Raw genomic sequence first — 27,257 nt, forward strand, 5'->3', positions numbered from 1 at the left:
GCATCACTGGCTGGACCAGCATTTATTGGCCATCCCTAATTGCCCTTCAGAACTGAGTGGCTTGTTGGGTCATTTCAGAGGGTATTTAAGAGTCAACCATACCTCAGAGAAGGTACCCAGCTATTGAGTTTGGACAGAAAGCTGCTGCTCAGTTAAAAATATATACAGGGAAACAATACACGTTTTTTAAATTCATTGAATGTGGGCATTGTTGGCTAGGCCAGCATTTATTGCCCATCCCAAATTGCCCTTGTATTTAGGAGTTAACCACATTGCTGTGGGTCTGGAGTCACATGTGGGTCAAGCCAGGTAGGGATGGCAGATTTCCTTCCCTAAAGGGCATTAGTGAACCAGGTGGGATTTTACGACAATTGACAATGGTTTCATGGTCATCATCAGAATTTTAATTCCAGATTTTTTATTGAACTCAAATTTCATCATCTGCTGTGGTGGGTTTCAAACCTGGATCCCCAGTGCATTACCCTGGGTATCTGGAGTGCAAGTCCAGTGAAAATACCACCAGGTAGGCCACCAACTCCCCACTCGTTCTACTCATTCGGAAATTGATGTCCTTGATTGAGGTGCTGAGGATAGCAACGAAGGTGTTACTGTCATGGCAGCATGGAGGGCACAGGTGAAAGAGGCTTGCGTGAGCTAGTCGTCTTCATCGTCCTGGAACCTTGTGGCTATAAGCATCTCACGGGCATGGCTGCCACTCTGGCCTGCGCTATGGCCTCCTACTCTGGAGCCCCAGCTTCCTCACCCTCATTGAGCTCAGCCCTCTTGACGTCCTCCTCATCGGAGAAGCGCAGCTCCTCCATCTCTTGATCTGGCAAGTCACCCCCCTTTGTAATGCCAGGTTGTGGAGCTCGCAGCAAGCCGCGATGATGTGGGATACCCTCTGGGGGGAGTTCTGGAGATTGCTGCTTGACTGGTCCGGACATCTGAAACACATCTGCAACATGCCAATGGTCTGCTCAATCAAGGAGCATGTCGAGGAATGAGACACATTGTACCTATTCTCTGAAGCACTTTGTGGCCGCCTAACGGGCCTCATTAGCGACATCTTTTGCGGGTAGCCTTTATCACTGAAGAACCAACTCTGGATGTGCCGAGGGCCCTCAGTGGTCTCTGGCACCTGCGAGTGGCTCAAGATGACAGAGTCATGGGATCTCCCAGGGCACAGACCTGCATAATCTGCTTTTGGTGATTACAGACTAGGGTACGTTGAGAGAATGGAAGCATTTTCTATTGATGTAGTGGCTGATGCCAGGGAGCTCTTAAAACCCACATGTGTAGCCGATGGCACCCTGCACCTGTGGGAAGTCAGAGATCATTGTTAACCCCGCTGTTCTGGCAGCCTGGCTGGTTTCGACAAGGGAAAACTGGATGTAATTGTGTGTCTTACTGAATAGGGCAAGAGTAATGTCTCGCATTTATGAGCAGCAGCTTGGGATGTGCTGCAGAGGTCCCCAGTGGAACCCTGGAATGAGCCACTCACCAAAAAGGTTCAGTGCAGTGGTCACTTTTAGAGCCACTGGTAATGGCTGGCCTCCCAGTCCCTGCAGAGTCAGATCGTCCCAAAGAATGTTGCAGATGTGAGCCACCACATCCCTTGACAAGTGAAGGCATCTACGCCACCATCTCTCACTCATCTGTAGGTATGAGAAGTCTCTTCAGTACACCCCTGGTTGAGCCAAATGCCTCAGTTGAATGGGTCTTCAGCCTTAGCTTCTGGGTCTTCATGGGGCCCACACTGACCCATGTTCCTCAGGGTGAGTTGCTTCCTTTTGCCCTGCCTGACAGCGACAGGCCCTTTCTTCTCCTCCATTTCCTGACTGCCAGGAAAAAGGCAACGTTTTTTGCTGCATTATTCTCTTATCCTGCTCGGCTCTGCGGAAACATTGAACAGATACATGACTTAACATAACCCTGCAATGATCACCTTCCAGTCTCAAGCTAGTTAGTCACTGTGAAGCCCACGGATAGCCCTCATTCCAGGTATTCCATCCCCAGATCGTCCCTTGCATCTATAGCATAGCCTTGAGCATCAATGGAAGGGCCTCCCCACCCGGCCATACTCGTCCCCCCACTCCGCCCCACCCCGCCCCGCCACACTGCCCCCCCACCACACTCCGCCCCCCCACCACCCCTCCCCCCCACCCCCAAAGGCCCAAGGCATGATAGCACTTTCAGAAAGGGGGTTGGATCTGAATGAATGCAGCCAGGCGCTGACAGTCGAAGTCAGACTGACTCTTTTGGATTAGACTAAAGTTCATACTTGAGCTAAAGTAAAGACTTTGCACGGATGTAATGAGATAGCGTGCGAAGCCTGGACCTGTCAGCTCTGAGGTGTGGACGTCTTTGGGATTAGGCATATGCAGTTTGACTGTTGTCCCTTTACAGTTGGATCCTTCTGAGGGTTATGCTTTCCTGTTGGAGGGACAAATGGTCATTGGAACACAATCAAAACCTGACCTCAGGGTGGAATGGAGTCTCGCTGGAATACGCACCATGAATTCTTCAATTGGCATTTGAGTCTTCCCAACATGTCTCAGCTGTGCAGTGATCTCCATTTGGTAAAGTGCTAATTAGTAGGGTGCCCCTTCACTCGGCCCAAAAGTGCAGTATTTGACTCCTCTCACAAGCCCTTAGATCCCTCCCCTGGTGATTTATTTCATAGCTTACTTTTGCACTGTTTCATTGGATCAGCTTGCAAAATGGTGGCACTCAGGTTTTATGATGAGACCAGCTACCAACCACCACCCCCCTATCAGCATTGAAGTTCCTCCCATCGTGCTGGAAGAGCATAATGTGCAGGTTTCCCTCCCTCTGATCACTCTCCTTCCTCCCCTTCTAATCCTGGATCCCATCCTGATTGTTGTTGATACCCCTGTCCCCCCTGAACTGTTTGATGTTGATGTCCCAAAGCCCCATGTCGACCTGACCCCTCCCCATCTTGAGGCCCTATGCAAGTGACATGCCGAGATCTCCCTAAGAGGCCATTGAGTGCTTCCCCCCCACCACACTGTATTACCTGTTCCCCATCGAAAGGCTGTAGATGCCTTCCCTGACTGTGACTGTGCCATCTCCATCCCAATACCAATCCAACAACCCCAAGGAGCGACCTGTGTGAGGGACAGACCACGCCCTGAACACCATGCTGGGCACAACTAACACAGAATGGACAGGCCCTTTCCCTCCCCATACTGGGCCCGGGACAGATTTGGCAAGCACAGCTCTCTAAATTGGTGCACAATTGCCCAGAACCGTCTATACTTTCTGGCTCTGACTAGCTATTGCACTAAACAGCAGTCCAGAAAAATCTGCCAGTGGGCAGCAATATTCTTCTCCCTCAGGTCAAGGCCCTATCTCTAATAAAGTTAAAAACCTAGCACAGAGATGGAGAATTTTTCATCGAAAGGAACCTCAGCTGCAAAGATCATCGACTTTTTGGAAAAGACAGATTATGTTTTAAAAAGAAATTGTCTCCGGGTTTCAACTCCACTCCTGGAACTTCAAGATCACTGTGAAAAATTTCTGCTGCAGCCACAGATACCAGCAAAGGACTCATAAAACGTGAACTCTCAAGTTTTTTACCTTTCAGCATTGAAGTTTAATTTGGCTACGAAAGTAACTACCAATAATATAACTTGTAAATTTTGCACGCTTTTGTGTGTGTGAATGTAGGTTGCGAAGGTCAAGATGCGAGTTTACCTTTTTAAACATGTTTTATATCTTTATTTGGGTGAGTTTTTAACTCAATAAAAACTAACCCATCTGTTTTAATCTCAAGAAAGTCTGCCAGACTTGTTTCTTTGCAATCAACATGTAAATGGTTAAGCATAAATATTGACTGAATACCGTCACACTAAATTCACAAAAACACCTTTTACGGTTAGTGGTAAACTAGGGTAGTCATTTTGACGCCTCCTCACGTAGCCATAACATCTATCTAATCTAATCTTGAAAGTTGACATGGTTCCTGCCTGAACCACTAATCTTGGAAGTGAATTCCACAGTCTTACAACTGTGTGCAATTAAGTTTCTCCTGCCCTTTGTTCTAAATCTCTTACATTTAATCTTGTCATTCTTGACCCTTCAACAACATGAATCAACCTGCTTCTGTCCAACCTGTTCCATTATTTCCTAATTTAAGCACTTTTGCCATATTGCCCTGTAATCTGGATATTTCTAACTGAAGAAAGAACAATTTTCAGCCTTTCTTCATATAATATTCCCTCAAAGCAGACAGAATCTTAATGAATCTGTGTTGTACTTGAACATTTTTCGAGGGTAGATTATATTACTAATCACATGTTGCCACTTTTGACCAGGAACATTAAAAGTAGTGGACATTTCCAACTGGAAGAAACTACTTGGACTGGAACTTCTGATGTTGACGTTCATGGCTGGAATCATGCCTACAGGCAATAAGCAGATAGACTGTTGCTGAGACACAGCTTTTAGATAAGAAAATTAAATGACGTATTTAACGTTGATGAGGCAAGAACTGGAACAGTGTACCAGAATGTCTGGTTCCATTCAGGAGCTTATCTGAGTTTGTAATCCAGTGATGTGAGAGATTGAATCTGTGGCCTGCGATTGAAAAAAAGTAAGACTTGCATTTATAAAGTGCTTTTCACGATCATGGAGCTCTCAAAGTGTTCTACACCTATGTCTAGTCTAATTATTGTAATGTACAAATGCAAAGTTTACTGTGTCTGTTTTTAGAGCTGTCGGTCAACTAATATACTGTTTATGTTGTCAGATGGAGATAGGATTGGGCACAATATTGGTAATAGGAGTTGGTCGATTATACATTTGAGATGGTGCTCGTTCCAATTGAACCAATCTCAATATTTTATTCTGGAATGATTTGGGTGCATGCCAGTAGAATCTGGAAGCAAACCAAACCAAACCAAACCAAACCTTCCCTCGTCCTGTTAGAGCAACATACTAACATAACCAAAAACAAAAATACCTGGAAAAACTCAGCAGGTCTGACAGCATCTGTGGAGAGGAAAAAAGTTAACATTTCGAGTCTGTATGACTCTTCATCAGAACTAAGAAATATAGAAATGAGGTGGAATATAAACTGGTTGAGGGCGTGTGGGACAGGTAGAGCTGGATAGAGGGCCAGTGATAGGTGGAGGCAAAGAAAATTTTGCCAAAGATGTCAAAGACAAAAGGACAAAGGGGTTTTGACGGTGGTGATATTAGCTGAGGAATGTGCTAATGATGACATTAAGGGTAGAAAGCAGGATGAGCAAGTGACAGATAGCCCTAGTGGGGGTGGGGTGGGGGGAAGGGATCAAAATAGGCCAAAAGTTAGAGATAAAACAATGGATGGAAATACATTTAAAAATAATGGAAATAGTTGGGAAAAGGAAAAATATATATAGAAAAAAATATATAGAAAAAATTATAAATTATTGGAAAAAGGGGGATCGGAAAGGTGGTGGGGATGGAGGAGAGAGTTCATGATCTAAAGTTGCTGAACTCAATATTAAGTCCGGAAGGCTGTAAAGTGCCTAGTCGGAAGATGAGATAACCATGTCTTTCCTTGTCCAAATTAGTTATTCAGTTGGAACAATCTGACTTGTGTTAGTTTAAAGTGCCTTATGTGTGTATGTGCTATGCATCTAAAAAAAATTACCACCATTTCGCTAACTTGATGAAAACCAACAATATAGATAAGTCAGTACCGAAGGCACATGGTGGGTCAAGGACCACAGACTGATATCAGATTGGGATCTGTGAACACAGTAGTCCCCAAAACTTTACATAGCTGTGTTGCAATGCTTAACAGAAACAGGAAAACACAACCTTCACCTAGTGCTAATAAAAGTAAAATCATATCTAATAGGTTGCCTCATAGCCAGAAATATTATAAATTTATCTAAATTCATCCAACTCCATCACAGTGTTAGCTGTGGCTCAGTTGGAAGCACTTTTGCCACTGAAGCACAAGGTTCTGAATTCAAGTCCCACTCCAGGGCTTAAAACCAAAATATCAAGGATGTCACTCCCGTGCTGCACTGTCAGAGGTCGTGTCTTTTGGAAACACGCTAAACCGAGGCCCTGTCTGTTCTCTCAGATGGATGTAAAAGATCTCAAGACACTATTTCAAAGCAGCACAGGGGAGTTATCCTGGCTAATATTTATCCCTCGATCAAGACCACAAAAACAGATTATTTGGTGTAATGATTGTAAGTTACTGTTATGGGGGTCATGTGACTGTATAGACCGATTGGCCCTAAGCGTGGGGAATCTGAGGTGCAGAACGTTTTAGCATTGGACTTGGAACAATCATATAGCCTCCCCTGAAGTCTGTTAATAAAGTTCACTGCTTCTTAGAAGAAACCTGCCCTGTACTCTCCAAGTTTATTACAACTGGCGATAAGGATAAAAATCGCTGACGCATCTTGCCTCATGATTCCAATTTTAAGGAAAGAAGTATACTCACCGGCAATGCCTCATTTTGGCAGAATTGACCTGTATGACTCTTCTGTCAAGGATTGCAGTCAATACATTGAGAGATTAGGGTTCTACTTTGTAGCTAATGAAACAACAGCAGAGTAGAAACGGAAGGCAATTCTCCTAAGTGTCAGTGGGAGCAAAACCTATAACCTAATCCGTAGTTTGACAGCTCCGAACATGCCAAATTCCAGATCCTTCAGCCCTTGGCGATCATGCAAAGATTCAAGTTTAATTCTCAAGTAAGGGCCCCCGGTGAGTCGATCACAACTTACGTCGTGGAGTTAAAACAGTTAACGGAGCACTGTGACTTTAGTAATACTTTAAATGACATGTTGCGAGGTCATTTGGTTTTCAGCATAAATGACGATGCCATTCAGCGCCGTTTGCTTGCAGAAGTTGAAATAGACCTGAAGTCACATTGGAGATAGCATTAGCAATGGAGAGTGTTGAGTGGGACCCGCAGGCTCTGCAGAGTGTGCAACATGGCGCCGTTTTGCAGCTAGGGTTGGAATCTGCCACCGGGCGTGCTGCGAAGATCAGGGATGTTACAGTGAAATGGGACACAATCCCTACCACTAGAAAAGCAAAAAGGAATGCTGGAAGCAGCTCATAGTAACCCAGAAGTTAAAGCATTACCATTGTAGGGGAATCATGCACCCGAAGTCTGTAGAGTTAAAGAAGCAGAATGCCACTACTGCCACAAAAAAGGGCACGTTGTTAAACAGGGCAGGACTAGATCAAGACATCCATTCAGACAGCAGGTCAAGTTAAATTAAATGCACAATATAGATGAGTCAGAAGCTAATGAGGCTGATGTTTACTCCCTACACAATCTGACGGCCAGGAAAACTGAACCAATCACTGTTACACTTCAAGTAAATGGAAAACCTCTGCTCATGGAGGTTGACACAGGAGTATCAACCACAGTGGTCGAAGAACACATCTTTAAATACCTCAGAGAAGGTACCCAGCCCTTGAGTTTGGAGAAAACTACTGCTCAGTTAAAAACATATACAGTGGAAACAATACAGGCTTTCTTTTTAATTCATTGGATGTGGACATCACTGACTAGGACCAGCATTTATTGCCCATCCCAAGTTGTCCTTGCATTTAGGAGTCAACCACATTGCTGTGGGTCTGGAGTCACATGTAAGCCAGCAGATTTCCTTCCCTAAAGGGCATGAGTGAATGAAATGGGTATTTACAACAATTGCTTCATTGTCATTATTAGACAATTAACTCAAGATTTTATTGAATTCAAATCTGTTGTGAGAGGATTTGAACCTAGGATCCCCAGGCCAATACACTAGATCTCTCAGATTACTAGTCCAGCAACAATACCACTACACCACTGCCTCCCCCAGGTGAAAGACATCACCTCTCTACTTGTATCATACAGACATCAGCCAGCTCAGCTACCAATAATTGTTGTACCTGGAGAAGGACCTAGCCTTCTGGGCCGTGATTGTTTTTAAAAATTTATTCTTGGAATGTGAGCTTTGTTCGCTGGGCCAGTAGTTATTGCCCATCCCTATCAGCCCTTGAGAAGGTGGTGGTGAGCTGCCTTCTTGAACCACTGCAGCCCGTGTGGTGTAGGTACAGCCACAATGCTGTTAGGAAGGGAGTTCTAGGATTTTGACCCAGCGACAGTAATATATTTCCAAGTCAGGATGGTGAGTAACTTGGAGGGGAACTTCTATGTGGTGGTGTTCCCACTTATCTGCTGCCCTTGTCCTTCTAGATGGTGGTGGTCGTAGGTTTGGAAGGTTCTGTCGAAGGAGCCTTGGTGAATTCCTGCCGTGTATCTAGTAGATGGTACTGTGCGCCAGTGGTGGAGGGAGTGAATGTTTGTGGATGGGGTGCCAATGAAGCGTGTTGCTTCGTCTTGGATGGTGTCGAGCTTCTTGGGTGTTGTGGGAGCTGAACTCATCCAGGCAAGTGGGGAGTATTCCATCACACTCCTGACTTGTGCCTTGTAGATGGTGGATAGGCTTTGGGGAGTCAGGAGGTGAGTTACTCGTCACACTATTCCTAGCCTCTGACCTGCTCTTGTAGCCACAGTATTTATATGGCTAGTCCAGTTCATTTTCTGCACTAGATTGGTTGAAAGAAATCAAACTAAATTGGTCAGAAAATTTTCAGGTCAGGACTGCAGGAATTCCAGAGTTGCTGAAAAAGTATGACAGAGTATTCTGAGATGAGTTGGGGAAAATCAAAGGTCTAGAAGCTAAAATATCTGTGGACCCTGAAGCAACACCCTGGTTTTTTAAGGCAAGACCTGTGCCTCAAATTCTGAGAGAAAAGGTTGATATGCAATTATGCCATTTGGAGAAATTAGGAATAACACCGCCAGTCCGGTTTTCAGAATGGGCAGCACCCATCGTCCTTTTACTAAAGCCGGACCAAACCATTTGCCTCTGTGGGGATTATAAATTAATGGTAAACAAGGCTGTGAAATTAGATAAATACCCAATCCCAAAGATTGAAGATTGGAATGCTAAACCTGCAGGAGGAAGATCCTATACTAAACTGGATATGAGCAACGCGTATCAACAGCTCGAGTTGGACCACACATCAAGAAGTTCTGTCATCATAAACACGCACAAGTGCCCATACCAAAATACATGCCTACCCTTCGGTGTGTCCCCGGCCTGTGCAATTTTCCACAGAACTATGAAAAGCCTACTACAAGGACTCCCTGAGTTATAGTGTACCTGGACGACGTCTTAATCACAGAAGCAGAGCATGTGGCAAACCTGGAAGAGATTTTGAAGAGGTTATTAGAGGCTGGTCTTATGGTCTTATAGGTTACGGGGAGAAGGCAGGAGAATGAGGTTGAGAAACTTATCAGCCATGATTGAATGACGGAGCAGGCTCGATGGGCCGAATGGCCTAATTTCTGCTCCTATGTCTTATGGTCTTATGGTGTTCATTTAAAAAAAGAAAAGAGCACCTTCCAAGCAAAGGAAGTTGCATATCTGGGTCATCGAGTGGATTCTCAAGGGTTGCATCCATTAGAGGAGAAAGTCAGGGAAATCAAGGAAGCACCCTCTCCTACCAATGTCACAGAGCTCAAGTCTTTTCTCAGCGTGGTAAATTATTACGATCGGTTTTTGCCTAATCTATCCACAGTGTTAGCCCCTTTGCATTTATTATTGAAGAAGAACCACAGATGGTCCTGGAAAGAACAGCAAGAGGAAGCCTTCAGTAGAATTAAGAAGCTTTCAAACTCATTGTGCCTGCTAGTGCACTATGTTCTTCTAAGAAATTTATACTCACTTGTGATGCATCTTCCTACGGAGTGTTATTGTCACACAAGATGGAGGATGGATTTGAAAGACCAATAGGATATGTATCCAGAACCCTTTCTGCAGCCGAGAAAGCTGCAAACTGTAAAAGAGGGCTTATCTTTTGTATTTGGAGTAAAGAAGTTCCATCAATATTAGATGGTTGACACTTTATCATAGTGTCAGATCACAAACGACTGTTAAGGTTGTTTAGTGAAGATAAAGCAATCCCACCGATAGCCTCTGCTAGAATTCAAAGATGGGTTTTCATTTTGTTGGCATACGAGTACACTTTAATGCACTGTCCGGGTGTACATATAGCAAACATAGATGCCCTCAGTCGTCTTCCTTTGCTTGACAGTATTACATACGTACCAGTACCTCAAGAGGTAGTACTTGCATTAAGTTTCCTGGCTTCCTCACCAGTCTGCGCGAGACAGATAAAATGTTGGACGAGTCGGAATCCAGTTTTAGCAAGAGTTCACGGATAAGTGTTACAAGGATGGTCAAATGCCCATGTTCCCGAAGAATTGAAACCATGCCTTGTACGTAGATCCGAATGGAGTTGTTAAGATGGTATCTTGTTATGGGGAGCAAGAGTCACTATCCCTGTGCAGGGAAGAGAACCATTATTAGAAGAACCTCATAGTGCGCATCCTGGTATTTTGAAAATGAAGATGCTCACACAAAGTTATATCTGATGGCCAGGTACAGACAGTAATATAGAAAAAATGGTGAAACACTGTCTCCGATGTCAACAACAGCAGAAGTTGCCCGTTTCAGCTTCATTGCATCTGTGGGAGTGGCCTGTTCGGCCCTGGGTTAGACTACATATAGACAGTGTAGGTCCATTTCTATGTACCATGTTTGTCATGATTATCGATGCACATCCCAAATGGATGGACGTGAAGTGAGATCATCGACATCATCTGCCAACCTTTGAAAAACTGCGCGAGAGTTTCAGTGTTCATAGTTTACCTGAAGTTATTGTGTCAGACACTACTTTCACTAGCACTGAATTCCAAAGATTCGCGAACCTCAATGGGATTAAACACGTCAGAACAGCATTGTGCCATCCCTCTTCTAATGGCTTGGTGGAAAGAGCAATACAAACCTTTAAAACAGGCATGAAGAAACTATTAGAAACAATAATTTCAAGATCCCTGTTCAGCTATCGCATGATTCATGCAACCACTAGTTTAACACCTTCAGAATTGTGAAAGAAGCACTGACTTGGTACAAGATTGAGTCTAGTATTCCCTAATTTAGAGGGGAAGGCGGAGGGAAACCAGGGGAGTCCAGGTAATTCTGTTTTTGTTTTGTTTTGGATTTCCAGCATCCGCAGTAGCTTTTAGCTTTTTGTTTTTATATAAGTAAATCATGATGTTCACAGTAAAGGTAAAGAGTTCACTGTGAGAGAGACAGTTTTTGTACGAAATTTTGCAGCTGGACCAAGATGGGCTCCTGGTACAATTGTCTTTGAAACAGGAACTTTATCTTATCAGGTAGAAGTGGAAAACAGGATTGTTAGAAAACATGTGGATCATCTCAGAAGTCAAGAAACCCTCCAACAACTAGTTAATCCAGCTGAAATCAAAGTCGAAACTTTGAAGCCTGAGGTGCCAGATTGACAAAGAATAGACATACCCGATGTCTCTGTTGAAGTAAATAATTTCGAACTGCCATTGCCCAAGGATGTCCCTGATGCTGCAGTTCCTGGTCAAGTCAATCCAATGGAAGAATTTCCAGTTGAAGAGTTGCATCGCTTTACCCGAATCCGAAAACCTCCTCAAAGACTGAATTTAGAATGGCATGAACTGTAAATAATTGTATCTGATATGGATTAAGATGTTTTGTAAATAAGAGGGTATAAACAAAAGTAAAGGGGGAAGAATGTAATGATTGTAAGTTAAACCATTTCTTACTGTTATGGGGATCATGTGACTGTATAGACCTAATCGCCCTAAGCGCGGGGAATCTGAGGGGTGGAACTTTTTAGCCTTGGACTTGGAACAAGTATGTAGCCTCCTCTGAAGTCTGTTAATAAAGTTCACTGCTTCCTTACAAGAAATCTGTCATGCACTCTCCAAGTTTATTACAATTGGCTGTTGTCACATTACTGTTTTTGGGAGTTTGCTGCCCACTAATTGGCTGCTGCATTTCCTATAGTACAAAAAATGACTACACTTCATGAAGTACTTCATTGGCTGTAAAACATGTTGGGACATCTGGTGGTCTCAAAAGTCATTAAACAAATGCAAATCTTTTTTTATTTAGTTATTCTTTTTTTTAATTATTTAAAACAGCCAGTGAGTGGCATGTGAGTGTCACATTTGGAGAGTTGAAAATATGTGGGATTAATAGAAATTAGCCAGATATGTTGAAGGCTGGTTTGGCAATGGAAATTAGAAGGTGATGATAGATGTTGAAGCCTTTGCCAAGAAGGCAGAGTCAAGTAGAGTTCCACTTTGGTTCCTCTGATACCTCTACTGGTGAGAAACATTATGGAGGGAGAAGGAATCTTATTTTGAAATTTGTGGTTGGCACAAAGTTATGTAGCCAGTTGAGCAGTGTTACAGAGATCAATACCAGTCAAATGACTGTGAAAAAATTAAATTGTTATGGTACAGATTTGGAAGTTGGTTTCTAAAGTGGGCAAATGCAAGTTAATTAGGCAGCATAAAATCGTATATAATGAATAAGTGTTCATCGACCAATTCCAAAAAAGAAAAAAGGATTTGGGTGGAATGCAAGTTTCTAATCTGTGGGAAGCTGTTTTTAATCAGCGCCATTTGGGATACAACTCGGGATATTTGAAAACAAGTCAAACCAACATATTTGTTACTTTAATCCATAACTATACATTACAGTCATGATGACACAAACAATCTGGCAGCTTTGACTGAGAATGAGCATCTGAAGATTTTCCCTATGTACAGTTTCAGCATTCAAAAGGACATAGATGCATTTCAGAATTTAAGGAGAAGTTCAAGGAGGATAATTTCAACCCCTAAAATTCAAAACTGCCCATCTATAGATTAGCAGTAAGTGCATCATTCACTCAAACAGTGCCAATCAGTAAGCAGCCGCTGTTCTGTTTGCCAGGTTTCATTTTGACATCAGTTCAATAGTCCAAATCTTTGGATTAGTTTTGGAACAATTCCCACTGTGCTAATCACAGGGATAAAATACACACATTCCTGCAAACATTGTTTAAGGCCAGACTTCCAGTGCAGGCCACTCCCTGAAGCCGCCATTATAGAAAACCAGGTGGACCTCAGCGCAGCGCAAGGCCAAGCCATGCCCCCTTTTTACACCACTAATCGCCGTATTCTGGGAAGTGAGAGTTTAAATATCCCAAACCTGGTGTTAATTTTGTTTATTTCCAGCTCTGTTTCACAGTCAAAAAATGTGATTTTTAGTTTCTACAATTATTAAATATCCCATGAGCGGCATTTTGTAAATCAAGTACTTGCCAATTCTTTGAATGAACATGATGGGACTGAGGGAAAAACACGTGGGTTTAAGATTGCCTGGAGCTGACAACCTCCAAAACTGCATCACCCTCACCCCCTGACAGTACAAATCCCCCCTCACCTCCCGACAGTGTTCTACCTCCTCCCTCACTCCCAACAATGTCCACTCCATCCTCACCTCCCGACAGTGTTCTCCCTCCTCCCTCACTCCCAACAATGTCCACTCCATCCTCACCTCCCGCCAGTGTTCTCCCTCCTCCCTCACTCCCAACAATGTCCACTCCATCCTCACCTCCCGACAGTGTTCTCCCTCCTCCGTCACTCCCAACAATGTCCACCCCATCCTCACCTCCCGACAGTGTTCTCCCTCCTCCCTCACTCCCAACAATGTCCACCCCATCCTCACCTCCCGACAGTGTTCTCCCTCCTCCCTCACTCCCAACAATGTCCACCCCATCCTCACCTCCCGACAGTGTTCTCCCTCCTCCCTCACTCCCAACAATGTCCACCCCATCCTCACCTCCCGACAGTGTTCTCCCTCCTCTGTCACTCCCAACAATGTCCACCCCATCCTCACCTCCTGACAGTGTTCTCCCTCTTCCCTCACCCCCTGACAGTACAAATCCCCCCTCTCTCCCGACAGTGTTCTCCTACCACCTTAAGGGGCTGAAAATGCTCAGCTCCCTTACCCCTTCCCCTGACAATGCTGACTCCTCTGATATTGGCTGGACAGGGGCCAAGGATTCCGGAAGGTATGTTAGGTGAAAGGGTGCGGGAGGGTGTGAGCACTTCCCAGGGGTTGGAGCGAGCACTGACCGGGGGTGGGGGTGGGGGTGGGGGAATGAGCACACTGTCTAGTTTGGGGTGGTCGGGCGGTGGTTAACACTGATGTAGGTTCTGGAGTGCATTGATATTCCAGCCGATTTATTTGAGTTTCGCTGATTTTATTTCGACTATGAAAAGATCTAAGTAAATCCGTGTAAAAACCAGGATAAGTATAGGGCAAATAGCCCAAGTTTCCGTGGGTTTAGCCAGTCACAGAGCAATCAGGGCAGGGTAAAATCGGCAACCTTAAGTTTAAACTTCCATGTAAGTACTGGGAATGCTCTTACATCAGGACTTACGAGGGGTTATGCATGTATTCTTCTGTTACCACTGCTCTCTTACAATCGGGAGACCAGAAGATCTAGGCCAACATTACTATAGAGATTTAGTTACAGATCTGGGGCACAGATTTACCACTCAGTCCTGATTTCTGCATCATAAGGCCACTTCAGACCACAAAGCATTGACTGGAGTCACATGTAGGCCAGACAGAGTAGCCTTACTTTCTTTCGATTGGGAGAGACCTGGGCTAGGGTTTCTACAGTAATCATAATGCAATAACTCCTGTTTAAAAGTGTATGCACATGGCCTGTACATAGGACAGGGTTAGTTTCAGCTGTAATGTCCTTCGTGGCATACTGGCTCAGTATGGACAGAAGATGAATTATGAAAGGTGCCTAGCTGTCTATTGAACAATATCTCAGCATGAAACGGGACCTTCAGGGAAAGAAGGATTAAAATTTGGAAAATGATGAAAGGCTTGTTTAGTTGGTCATACAGAGCAGTTATTTAACATTAAATGTGATTACAGAATTAGAAGACACAAGTAAAATGAGAATGGCTCAATGTTAACCAGACATGACATGAAACTCCAATCTCCTGGAGTTCCACCTGCAGCATAGAGCCTAGCTGGCCGTGAATGTGGGTCCTGACATTGTGCATCCAATTTACCTTGCATCCGATTTCCCAGCCAATGTGAATGGGCCTTATGTAATTTGTATATTTTAAAAATTAGTTCCACAATAAATCTCTTGATTCTAGTTAAGACTCCACCCACAAAATCTCTGTAGAGGTGGTTAACATTTTAAAAATAATTTGAACTTCCAGTTAATAGCTGAAAGGTTGACATGACAAGATTTCCCATTTTAAGACATTTATTGTAAAAAAAGTCTAAAAAAAATATTGACTAAGCAGTATCTTTGTAGACAAGTTATACTTTAGTCTACAGAACATAACTTTTAACACAACCCAAAAAAGCACAATCAGGTATATGTTACTCTGTCCTTTAAGTAGACATTCAATGCTCCCACAATCACTCCAAATTGATTCTTAGTTCATGAGGGTTTATTTCCAATCTTTCCCTTTCCAAGCCTGGAAACTTTCAATTTCAGAATTGTCTTCCAGGGTGTGGGTTATCCTGGAGACTTTTCCCTCTAGCTAAAGCTAGACAAACCTTCCAGCCTTGTTTTAATTCACCATGAATTTCATCTTTCCAATCTGTACGTGAGCTTTCATCTGCATTCCAGCGATGAACCATTGAAGCTTTTGGCTTCTAACTTCTCTCCCTCTTGCACTCTCGCTCTCGTGCTCTCTCTCTCTCTCTCCCCCCCAGACCCTGGCAGACTATTCAGAGATATTTTAGGAAAGCCTATAACCTGATATCACAACGGGTTCCTCTGTATGCGTCCTGTCTCGAAAGGCTTTCTCAGTTTTGCTCAGCACACTGCCATCTGGAGTATTGTGTACAGTACTGGTCTCTATATTTAAAGAAAAATGCAAATGCATTAGAAGCAGTTCAGAGAAGGTTTACTAGACTAATATCAGGAATGGGCAGGTTGTCTTATGAGGAAAGGCTGGACAGGTTAGGCTTGTATCCCCCGGAATTCAGAAGAGTAAGAGACGGCTTAATTGAAATCTTTAAGATCCTGAGGGGCCTTGTCAGGGTGGATGTGGAGAGGATGTTTCCTCTTGTGAGAGAATTTAGAACTCGGGATCACTTTAAAAATAAGGGGTCACTCATTTAAGACAGAGATGAGGAGAATTTTTTTCTCTGAGGGTTTTGTAAGTCTTTGGAACTCTCTTCCTCCAAAAGGCGATGGAAGCAGAGTCTTTGAATATTTTTAAGGTAGAGCTAGATAGATTCTTGATTGACAAGGGCGTAAAAGGTATCGGGGGTAGGCAGAGATGTAGGGTTGAGGTTACATTAATATCAGCCATGATCTTACTGAATGGCGGAGCAGGCTTGAGGGGCCGAGTGACCTGCTCCTGCTCCTAATTCGTGTGTTCGTATTGTTCTTCCTGTCAATGCTTTCTTTAATCTGTGCTGCTGCTGCCAGTAGAGTCACCATATAAAGTGATAAGGATAGGTATTCCTTTGGGAGTTGACAGCATGATTTTGGAGCGGAAGAAAAATCCACAAGGGGCCAAACATGATTAAGTTTAATGACACAAGATATTTGGTCTGCCATTAATCCTGGGATCTGTATTTCTTGACCACTCCACACCATCAGAGATCTTTGTTGCTTCCACTTCACAACAATAACTGCTACAGAGTAGTACTGTCTGCTGCAGGACATGTTGCAGACAACATCTGGATAAAGGACAATTCTCCCAATAGAAGGAAAAGCTATCACAGTATGAAGATTTCATGTTGGTGTATTCTTCTAATCTGGATCAAGGGATATCTGCCACATCAGGCAGTGTGGAGCACACACCTGTGTGAAGCAACTCACAAACTCTTATGTTTGCAAGGGACAACTTCTTCATCACTTTTCCTGTGGATAGGGGGCACTGTTGGGCAGGACTCTCAATTTTCATTGGTGATGGAGATCCCTTGAGTGCAGGACATTATAGATGACACCAAGGTATACGTTAGGTCTCTTAATTCCAATTCCATGGCCCAGGCGCCAACTTTGGTTCAGCAGTAGCTGTTTTGTTACAATTAGTAGGTTGTGCTTTCAAGGCCAATTCTAGTAATTGAGTGTGCATTCTAAGCTGCTTCTTCATTGCTACCATATTGGAGGGCTGTCTTTTAGATGAGACATTAAATCAAGACCTGTCTTTTTTCTCAGATGAACATGAAATAATGCATGGGATTATATGAAGAAAAGCAAGAAAGTTCTCCCGTGCCAATATTTATGCCTCAACCTATAGAACAGATGATCTGGTCGTTTATCTCATTGCTGTATGTAAAACTTTGTGTGCAAATTGGCTGCCATGTTTCCCTAAATTGCAACAATGACCATATTTCAAAGGCTTTACATTATAAAGCATACTAGGATGCCCTAAGTTCATGAAAGGTAATTACATAAATGCAAGATCTTTCTTTACATGAACTGAAATTTCTATGATATTTCTCCTGAGTGCTGGCTCTAACCTTGACAAATGATTGCCCTAAAACGTCCAGGCTAGCCGTCAACAGTGGTTTATGCTGTTTCTACATCACTTCCCTGGGGTTTCCACTGATCTTCTGCCAAAGTTTTGAGGGAAATTGGGCAACATGCTGCATAAATTCTAATGCAAGAGATTTATAGTCAATTCCTCTTTGTCTGGTATCTAATCACAGAAACAGTATTCTGCATGTCAGTGGCCTTCTTCCAGAAGACAGTCACAATGCCTTTACTGTGCTCCAAACAACAGAGCCAAGAAATTGAAGAAACATTGGGTGATGATGCTTACATTGTGGACCAGAACTTCTCTCTGCATCCACAATTACTGATCCCACTGAGATATTCCTCGATTCCATAGGACTTGCTCAGCCTCGATATATCAGCATCTGTTTGTTGCTTATTTCTGCTACCTCCAACTTCAAGAAAAATGTGCTACGTAGCTTAGGTGCGATGATAGATTGTGTTCAAAAGTGCAATAGTCTCACAAAATGTTTCAAATGGTGCTTCACATAGAGGTGTGGCAGTTCAAAACTTAGGTCTGTACAATGGTTAATGGGCCCCTTAAGAACCGTGAGCAAAACTGAGTTATACGGTTCCTGCTGTCTTCCTCCTAACACCAGTAACCTATTCCATCATTTCCTCACTGCAACAACAATTGTTGAGTGTGTATTTGTTTATATTTTCAGCTATATTGCAACATGGGCTGCACTGAATGTAGTTCATAAGATTTAAAATAGTGTACACTATAATGGGACAGTTAGGACTCACAACATTAATGTAAACATATAATTTCTGTCCAAATATCCACTTACGAGCAGGGTTAAAGGGTATATGAATATGTACAGCAGCAATGTCATCAGACATATTTAGCATTTTGGTACTGATCCTCCAAAAGAAAAAACATGTTTAAGTCATTCTGCGTTAAGCTAAAAGCTAAAAGCCCACAGCTTCCAACTTGATATTCGCCCAACCTCGGACGGCCCGCTTCTACCTCCTACCCAAAATCCACAAACAGAACTGTCCTGGCAGACCGATCGTGTCAGCCTGTTCCTGCCCCACGGAACTCATTTCTCGTTATCTTGACTCCCTTCTCTCTCCCCTTGTCCAGTCCCTTCCCACCTACATCCGTGATTCCTCTGACACCTTACGTCACATCAACAATTTCCAGTTCCCTGGCCCCAACCGCTTCCTCTTCACCATGGATGTCCAATCCCTCTACACCTCCATCCCCCACCAGGATGGTCTGAGGGCCCTTAGCTTCTTCCTTGAACAGAGGCCCGAACAATCCCCATCCACCACTACTCTTCTCCGTCTGGCTGAACTTGTTCTCACACTGAACAATTTCTCCTTTAACTCCTCTCACTTCCTCCAAATAAAAGGTGTGGCTATGGGTACCCGCATGGGCCCCAGCTATGCCTGTCTCTTTATGGGGTATGTGGAACATTCCTTGTTCCAGTCCTACTCCGGCCCCCTCCCACAACTCTTTCTCCGGTACATCGATGATTACTTCGGTGCTGCTTCATGCTCTCGTTGGGACCTGGAAAAATTATTAATTTTGCTTCCAATCTCCACCCCTCCATCATTTTCACATGGTCCATCTCTGACACTTCTCTTCCCTTCCTTGACCTGTCTGTCTCAATTTCTGATGATAGACTGTCCACCAATATCTATTACAAGCCTACCGACTCCCACAGCTACCTCGCTCCTCACACCCCGCTTCCGGTAAGGACTCCATCCCATTCTCTCAGTTCCTTCGCCTCCGTCGCATCTGTTCTGATGACGCTACCTTCAAAAACAGCTTCTCTGACATGTCCTCCTTCTTCCTTAACCGAGGTTTTCCACCCACGGTCGTTGACAGGGCCCTCAACCGTGTCCGGCCCATATCCCGCGCATCCTCCCTCACGCCTTCTCCTCCTTCCCAGAAACATGATAGGGTCCCCCTTGTCCTCACTTAACACCCCACCAGCCTCCGCATTCAAAGGATCATCCTCCGCCATTTCCGCCAACTCCAGCATGATGCCACCACCAAACACATCTTCCCTTCACCCCCCCTGGCGGCATTCCGTAGGGATCGTTCCCTCCGGGACACCCTGGTCCACTCCTCCATCACCCCCTACTCCTCAACCCCCACCTATGGCACCTCCCCATGCCCACGCAGAAGATGCAACACCTGCCCCTTCACTTCCTCTCTCCTCACCGTCCAAGGGCCCAAACACTCCTTTCAAGTGAAGCAGCATTTCACTTGCATTTCCCCTAACTTAGTCTACTGCATTCGTTGCTCCCAATGCGGTCTCCTCTACATTGGAGAGACCAAATGCAAACTGGGCGACCGCTTTGCAGAACACCTGCGGTCTGTCCGCAAGAAACACCCAAACCTCCCTGTCGCTTGCCATTTTAACACTCCACGCTGTTCTCTTGCCCACATGTCTGTCCTTGGCTTGCTGCATTGTTTCAGTGAAGCCCAACGCAAACTGGAGGAACAGCACCTCATCTTCCGACTAGGCACTTTACAGCCTTCCGGGCTGAATATTGAATTCAACAACTTTAGATCTTAAACTCCCCCTCCCCCCATCCCCACCCCGTTTCTCCCCCCTCCCTTTTTCTTCAATAATTTATATAGATTCTTCTTTTTCCACCTATTTCCATTATTTTTAAATCTAAAACTAAAACTTTGTTAGTCTTTCCACCCCACCCCCACTAGAGCTGTACCTTGAGTATCCTGCCTTCCATTCTTAATTAGCACTTTTCTTAGATAATATCACCACCTTCAACACCTCTTTGATCCTTTTGTCTGTGACATCTTTTGATTATCTGCTCCTATCACTGCTTGCTTATCTCCACAATCATCCCACCCTCAACTTCTCTCTCCCCCCGCCCCCCCACCTTAGACCAGCTTATATTTCACCTTTCTCCTAACTATACTCAGTTCTGCCGAAGGGTCATGAAGACTCGAAACGTTAACTGATTTCTTCTCCACCGATGCTGACAGACCTGCTAAGTTTTTCCAGGTAATTCTGTTTTTATTCTGCGTTAATGTTGCATGATGCTCTTAATTTATTACCTCAAATTGCTCCCACCAACCACAACTCGTAATGGACTTGCAACCATCAGTACTTAAGTTACACAGCTCAAATTATTTTTGCTGGGCATGCTCCATATTTGGAAGGCCAAAATCTAGATTTGCTTTTCGTTGGCTGCTCTTCTCAGTTTAATTGGACGCAGTAAAAAAAAAAGTCATGTTTCGTAGCCTTTAGGAAATCCTAGTGACAACATTATGGACTGAAATGAAGTTGAAGACAGTGAAGATGTGGGATGAATAGTTATTATGGAGTTCACCTTTGGAGATCAGGAAGTGTTTATGCTGAACTTTCCCTCAGCAAATGAAATACTCAGGGTCAAGTTCATGTTAGGATAAATTGAACTTTATTTGTGAGTGAAGCAGGTTTGAGAGCCAAGTGACCTTTCCCATCTTATGCTTTCTAATTTTCAACAATTGAAGAACAGAAATAGTCATTTGTATTGTACATAATATCAACCCTAGCATGATGTGCCAGAATTGAATGTATAGCATGCTTGCTTAGCTACTTCGGGTTTAGGCATGAAGTTCTATGGATGTCCTACTCTGTACTAATGTGAACAGTGTTAATAAGCCACTTGTAGATACATTGTTTGCTCCCAGGGAATTGATCTAAGCCTGTGTGGCATCATGGCATTATGTGAACACATTTTTCCTTCTTAGAGATTAAATAGTGGGGAGCAATATATTGTTTTACATTCTTCCTTCTGTCAAAAAATGTCCTACAAATCTGCTGCTAAAATATTTGCAAATAATAGTGGTTAAACCCACGCAAAAGTTACCGCAGTATTCATTAGTCTTTATTTTAACAAGTAAATGCTCCTCTTGATTTATGAGGGTCGATTTAAAACCCTCCCTCCTTGCTTGGCGGGAACAATGTGTTCAGACTTGGGGAGATAAGATGGTAGGAAGTTCACGTGGCATTCCTGTGCCTCACCATTTGTACTTGTCTTCAGCCATGAGCTCACCCCAGAGGAGAATAGGTTTAATATAAATGACAATGGCACATCCCAATGTCATCAATGGTGTACATATGCCATTTTGACCAAGGGCCCAACTATGACCCCATGACATTTGACAAATGCCTGCGACAAAAACCTCTCAGGCCCAGGTAAGTACTTCGATCATAATTTTTAAAGTTTAATTTTTAAAGTAGTCCAGGAGTAGCAGGATACCTTCCCCCCACCCCCCAAACCCAGCTCCAGCCATCCTCATTCCACACTCCACCTCCCTCACTTGTGCAATTACCAAACTGCTCCCCTGCTTCCAAATGCTACTTACCTTGCTGGGGACCTTGTCCACCCTGGTGGCAGCCTGACCCTTCACTCATTTTGACTTGTGTCCGCTTAGAGTAACATCATTTCCTCCAGCTGTGGGCAGGAGTCAAGTGTGAGGGCATGAGACCTAGGATTTAACATCTGGCTGGACAGTTCTCCACCAACTTCAGCCCCCACAACCCTGATTCGGTCCTGATTTAAAAGCAACCCTATCTTTTCACAGCAATCAGACTCAAATGTTCGCTAGCCTTGAGCTGTAAGTACTATTGTTGCCAATTACAGGTTTCAAAATGTGCCAGCAGAAAGATTTGGGCCACTGTAAAGAGCTAAACTAGGTTAGGGTTGTTGTGCATAAGACATTTGTAATGGGTTGTACATTACGTTTATATAAACCAAAAGAAAAGGAAACTGTAATCCTCAACTGAGTATTATAATGTTTAAAAAAAAACATTGTGGCAAGACAGCCATAACAAAATGTTAATGACGTATATGCTTAAATATCATGTGGAAAGCAAAACCATTTATCAGCACTGATCACATAATGTTAGTCATGACTATACATTGCTCAGTATATTAAGAAACTGTTTGGAAATAGCACATGGGGCTGAACTTTCACCTCGGCGTGCGGGCATGTACCCGACCTTACGGTTGGCGGGCGGGCAAAAAGGCAAAGCAGCCTTTGGATTTTTGAGGAAACCTCATCCACAGGCGGGATGAGGTTTCCGATGTTAATTAAAAATAAATTAGAAATTTTAAAATCTAATTTCTAACACGTCCCTGCTCATGGGCAACGTTTTCCCCCCGTCGGGGGAGAAGTGCGGGAGCGGGCTTGAGCGGATGGCCTTCCGACCTGCGCACCAGATTGGGGGTGCGCCGCCATTTATCATGGGCGGGCCAATTAAGGCCCACACAGCGTGATGTCTGCATGGAAGCGCTGTGCGGTTCCTGTGTGGGCTGGGGGGGGGTGGGAATGCCAAATGCGGATGTGCATTCTTTCACGCATGTGCGCGAAGGAGTGCTCCGATTTCCCTGAGGCTAAGTGCTCAGTGCTAAGGCACTAGGTGCTGCCTTAGGGAGATCGGTTCCCAAAGTGAAAAAGTTATTCTTTCGAAAATTTCATTTACCATCCATGTCTCCTCATGTGACAATGTCACATGAGTTGAGACATGGACATAAAAGTGAATCCTGCCCGTGGATGAGGTTTCATGCTTTTTCAGGTGGCCGTCAGCGCTCCCGACCTGCCCACCAACCTTAAGGTTGGGCGGGCATGTCCACTAATTGGTTTAATTGTTTTTTGCATGGCCTCAATAGGCCGTTGACAGGTTGGCGGGCGCACAGCTGACCCGCCCGCCGACCTGAAAATGCAAATGACACGGGGTGACAACGGGAGTTCCGCCCGACGTCATTCTGCGTCATTTTACGTGTCGGGGGGCGGGCGGGAAAATTTTTCCCCCTGTGACAGAGTGGACATGTTTCCCTTTTTTTAAAAAAACTTTATTTTTAATGTGGAAAATTTTCAGCTCCCTGAGGCACCTCTGTGCCTTCAGGGAGCTTTCTGTGAGCGCACCTGCGCCCATGCGCTGACTTCCACGCTCGTTCTCCCGGCCAGGAGGGGTCTCCCCCAACCCGGCACCACTGAGTGTTGCAGCGCGTGATTCACGCTGTTAATTGGCCGGCCAGCATGAAATTGTGGTCAGGGCCCGATCGCGGGCGGCCTCTCATTGCACGGCCGCTCCCAGGCCTGTACGCTGTCCGTCAGAAAATACTCCCCATGAAATCAAAGCCAAGGAGAATTTTCTATGGGAAGAATATCTGCCTACATGTACCTCTCTAATAATCTGTGAAATAAAAAAATACTGATCAGAAATAAAACATCTGTAGAATATTAAGGAGCTGGTAGAAGTAACAACGTTCTTGTATTTCTTGTGCAGGTGCATCTGTACCTTTGATTGAACCAATGAATGGCACGTTGATTAAGAAAAAGGGTGATCGCATTAGTCTTCGATGTACAGACCTGCCTGGCGTCAGGTGGATAACTCCATCAAGTGCAAAAAAAGCCGTCGACCAAAACAGAGTCAATATCAAGTCAGCAGACCCAAAGCACACGGGCCGATACATATGCCAAAATCGCATTTCTTTTGAGAACAGCTCCCTTTACATATTTGTGGAAGGTAACTAGGTCCTATTAATAACAGTCTTTTATCAAGATGTAGTGAGTTGATTTTCGTCTGCCAGTGTTAGTTGAAAATGTTGAAGAAATCCTGCTAATCTTATCAGAATGGTAATGTGTTAATAGCACCCAAATTTCATGGGCAGACCATTGGTATAATTATCTACAAACCCAGGTGCTGAATTGGTCAGGTAAAGGGAGCATACCAATGATGAAAGCAGAATACTGCAGGGAAGTGAAATTAAGGAGATGGGGACCGTTCAAGGAAATTGTGACAATGGGCGGAATCGTCCCAGATTTACACAAAGTGCAGTAGCGGGCAGGAGAAAGGACGTTTTACCCGCCGGCTGCAATAGCGGGTTTTTGTGCCGTGTCGCCCCATTCCTGGCATGTCCCGCCTCATTAATCATGATTCCTTGGAAACATGCTAGATCACTGGCCGGGTGGCCTCTGAATCGCCCGCACCGCTGTCACCTCAGGCCTTCAGTAATCCGGGCGCCATATTTAAAGGGCACCCCTGCACAGAGCTAGCTCTCTATAAGGGATTGAAAGCTGCTGCAAAGTAATGGCTGTCAAAGGGAGGAAACATGCTGCCCCCAAATTTAGCAACACCTCCCTCAGGCATGAACTAGACACAGTGCACGCCTGCCGTGAAGTTCCCTGCTCCCGCTCTGGGTGAAGACCAGCAAATAAGATCACCAATCCAGCATGGAAGGTGGTGGCAGTGGTGGTCAGCGTCAATGCCTGCAAAAGAGGACAGCCACCCAGTGCCAAAAGAGGATGAATGATCTCTGTTCCGCCAGGGTAAGTGACTCTTCTCATCACTCTGAACTCACACATTCACAGGGACCTCACTTACTGCGAAGGGACATCACCAGTCACACTCTCATACACACCTTGATCTGCCCTGCAGATCAGCTCCTCGTCCTGTCCATGGCACCACTCAGCACCCACAAATGTCAGGCATCCTTATTATCTGGCCTAGCAGGTATCCCGCTTACACTCTCTCCATCTGTATTCATGCAGGACAAGCTGGCACACAACAAAAGGGGGAGGTCGCAGACTGGTGGAGGAATGCCTGACACCAAGGTCCTCACAGACTTTGAAAATAGTCATTTAGCTGGCCGGTGACTGTCTGGAATGTTCCTGTGCTGAAGGTGAGGTCGGCAGTACTCAACCAAGTGAGCATCCAGAGGTGCAACATCCATCAAACAACCATGCTGTGAGTGAGTTCCCCTGTTCTGCAGTCCCCTGCCATGCACTAATTATCTCTCCTTGTTTTCGCAGGCACATCTGGAAAGCAACCGAGTGGGTCCGAGAGCCAGGTCCTTGACTCAAGCCCCGAAGACACCTCAGAAAAAGAATCTGATGACACGTTAATTGAAGACCCGTCACAGCGCTCATCCATACCCTCCACCAGCACAGAGAGAAACACCACAGTGGGGCTTAGTTCTAGAGTAGCCCCGGGGTCACAATCCGGTGAGCCCATCGCTTGGTCAGTGATGTCGCTCCTGCACTGCTGCGCGGGCTCAACCCCATTGCAGATGCCAGTTGGCCTCCAACAGTGTCAACACGAGATGGGTGCGGGACAGTCAATCTCACTCCAGCTTCCCCTTTTCCTCAAGGAGTCAGCCTGGGGCCCTCGGGCACACATAGAGAGGAGGATCAGTAGGTGCACACCCCAGCACCATCCACCCAGATGACTATGGGAGTGTCCAGCCCATCCGAAACCCTCCTCTGACCCCAACATCTCCAGCTCTACAGGTCGAGGAGGTTCCACTGCCACATGACAGGACTCCGAAATCAGGTCGGGGCCCTCCAGAGGATGCCTGCCAAGGTCATCACAGACAGGGTGTAGCAGTCAGCAGGCTGCCTCCACCTCTGCTGTGGATGTTGGAGGAGCACCAAGAGGTAGTGGCAGGGTTAGGCCCCCCATGTCTTCAGCATCTGTGACCAATGACACTGTGCTCCTGAAGGGTCAGGTGCTGAAGGTGGACAAAGGATCAGGTGCATTTAAAGTTTCAGGCCTGCGTCTCCATTGATCTTGATCACAGAGCGCAAGTGAGCTGCCCTCAGCCAGACAAGAATCTGACATTCACAGAGGCAATACGAAGACCTATGGAGTGTCCTTACTGCACATCATTATCATCCTCCTGGAATCTAGCAACTATCAGGGCCTCCGCTGCATCTCCATGTCATGAGCCTGATCACTGAGTTGAGGGTATGTGCGCTGTGAAACATTCACAGCTGCAAAATGAGGATGTCAGGACTGTCCTCACTGCATCTCGTCATCCCCCTACACAAATCCTGCGGCAATGAGAGCCTCTCGAGCACACCTGCCTCGTCTGGCCAGTGCAATGGCCTCATTGCAGCATGCTTGCCTTCGAGGATCTCATCACCGTCATCCCCTTCGACGTGCTCCTCATCAGAGGATACATGCAGCCCCTCCATCTCCTCCACAGCCATGTCCTCCCCCCCACTGCAGCATCAGGTTGTGGAGAGCGCAGCAAGCAACAGTGATCTGTGACACTCTCTGGGGACTGTATTGCAGTGCTCCACCAGACCTGTCTAGGCACCGGAACCACATTTTCGAAATGTCTATTGTTTGCTCCACCAAAGTCTGGGTTGCTGCATGAGCCTCATTATACCATCGCTCTGCTACAGTCTGAGTCCACTGCACAGGCGTCATCAACCGCGCCCTCTGTGGGTAGCCCTTGTCCTCGGAGAGCCATCCCTGCAGCCTCTCTGCACACTCCCTGAGAATTGTGCACAGACTTGTGGATGTGTTTGTGGTGGTTGCACACCAGCTGAACATCCAGTGAGTGGAAGCCTTTGTGGATGACGTAGTTGACTACTTGTTGCCACGGAGATCAAAGCGCCATGTGAGTGCAGTCGATGGCACCCTGCACCTGTGGAAAACTTGGGATCTGCACAAATCCCAGTGCTCTTGCTTCCTGGCTTTCCTGATCCCAGGCGAAATGCACAAAGTTCTTAGCCTTCGCAAAGATGGCATCCATCACGGACATCCTGGATACACTTGTGCATGGAGGCTTGCGGGATCCCGCACAGGTTACCTGTGGAGTCCTGGAAGGATCTACCAGTGTAAAAATTGAGTGCTGCAGTCACTGTCACGACCACTGGCAGTGGATGCCCTCCATGTCCCCATGGCGCCAAATCCTGCAGCAGGTGGCACATATGACCGACCAGTTCCCTGGACACGCGCAGTCTTCAGCGACACTGGTTCTCGGTCATCTGCAGGAATGACAAGCGCTGT

At 45.2% G+C, this 27,257-nt stretch overlaps 1 protein-coding gene across 1 annotated transcript in view; it reads left to right on the forward strand.

The window, feature by feature from the left end:
• The window catches only part of LOC144684317 (mast/stem cell growth factor receptor kita-like), an 86,718-nt gene that overhangs the window by 12,979 nt on the left and 46,482 nt on the right, over positions 1-27,257 (forward strand). The window contains exon 3 of the mRNA XM_078547951.1: positions 23,745-23,984. Within this exon, the coding sequence (XP_078404077.1) occupies positions 23,745-23,984 (240 nt within the window). The remainder of the gene's footprint in view (positions 1-23,744; positions 23,985-27,257) is intronic.

The sequence above is a fragment of the Cetorhinus maximus genome, chromosome 1 (genome assembly GCF_964194155.1).
Source record: "Cetorhinus maximus chromosome 1, sCetMax3.hap1.1, whole genome shotgun sequence".
NCBI classification, from domain to species: domain Eukaryota; kingdom Metazoa; phylum Chordata; class Chondrichthyes; order Lamniformes; family Cetorhinidae; genus Cetorhinus; species Cetorhinus maximus.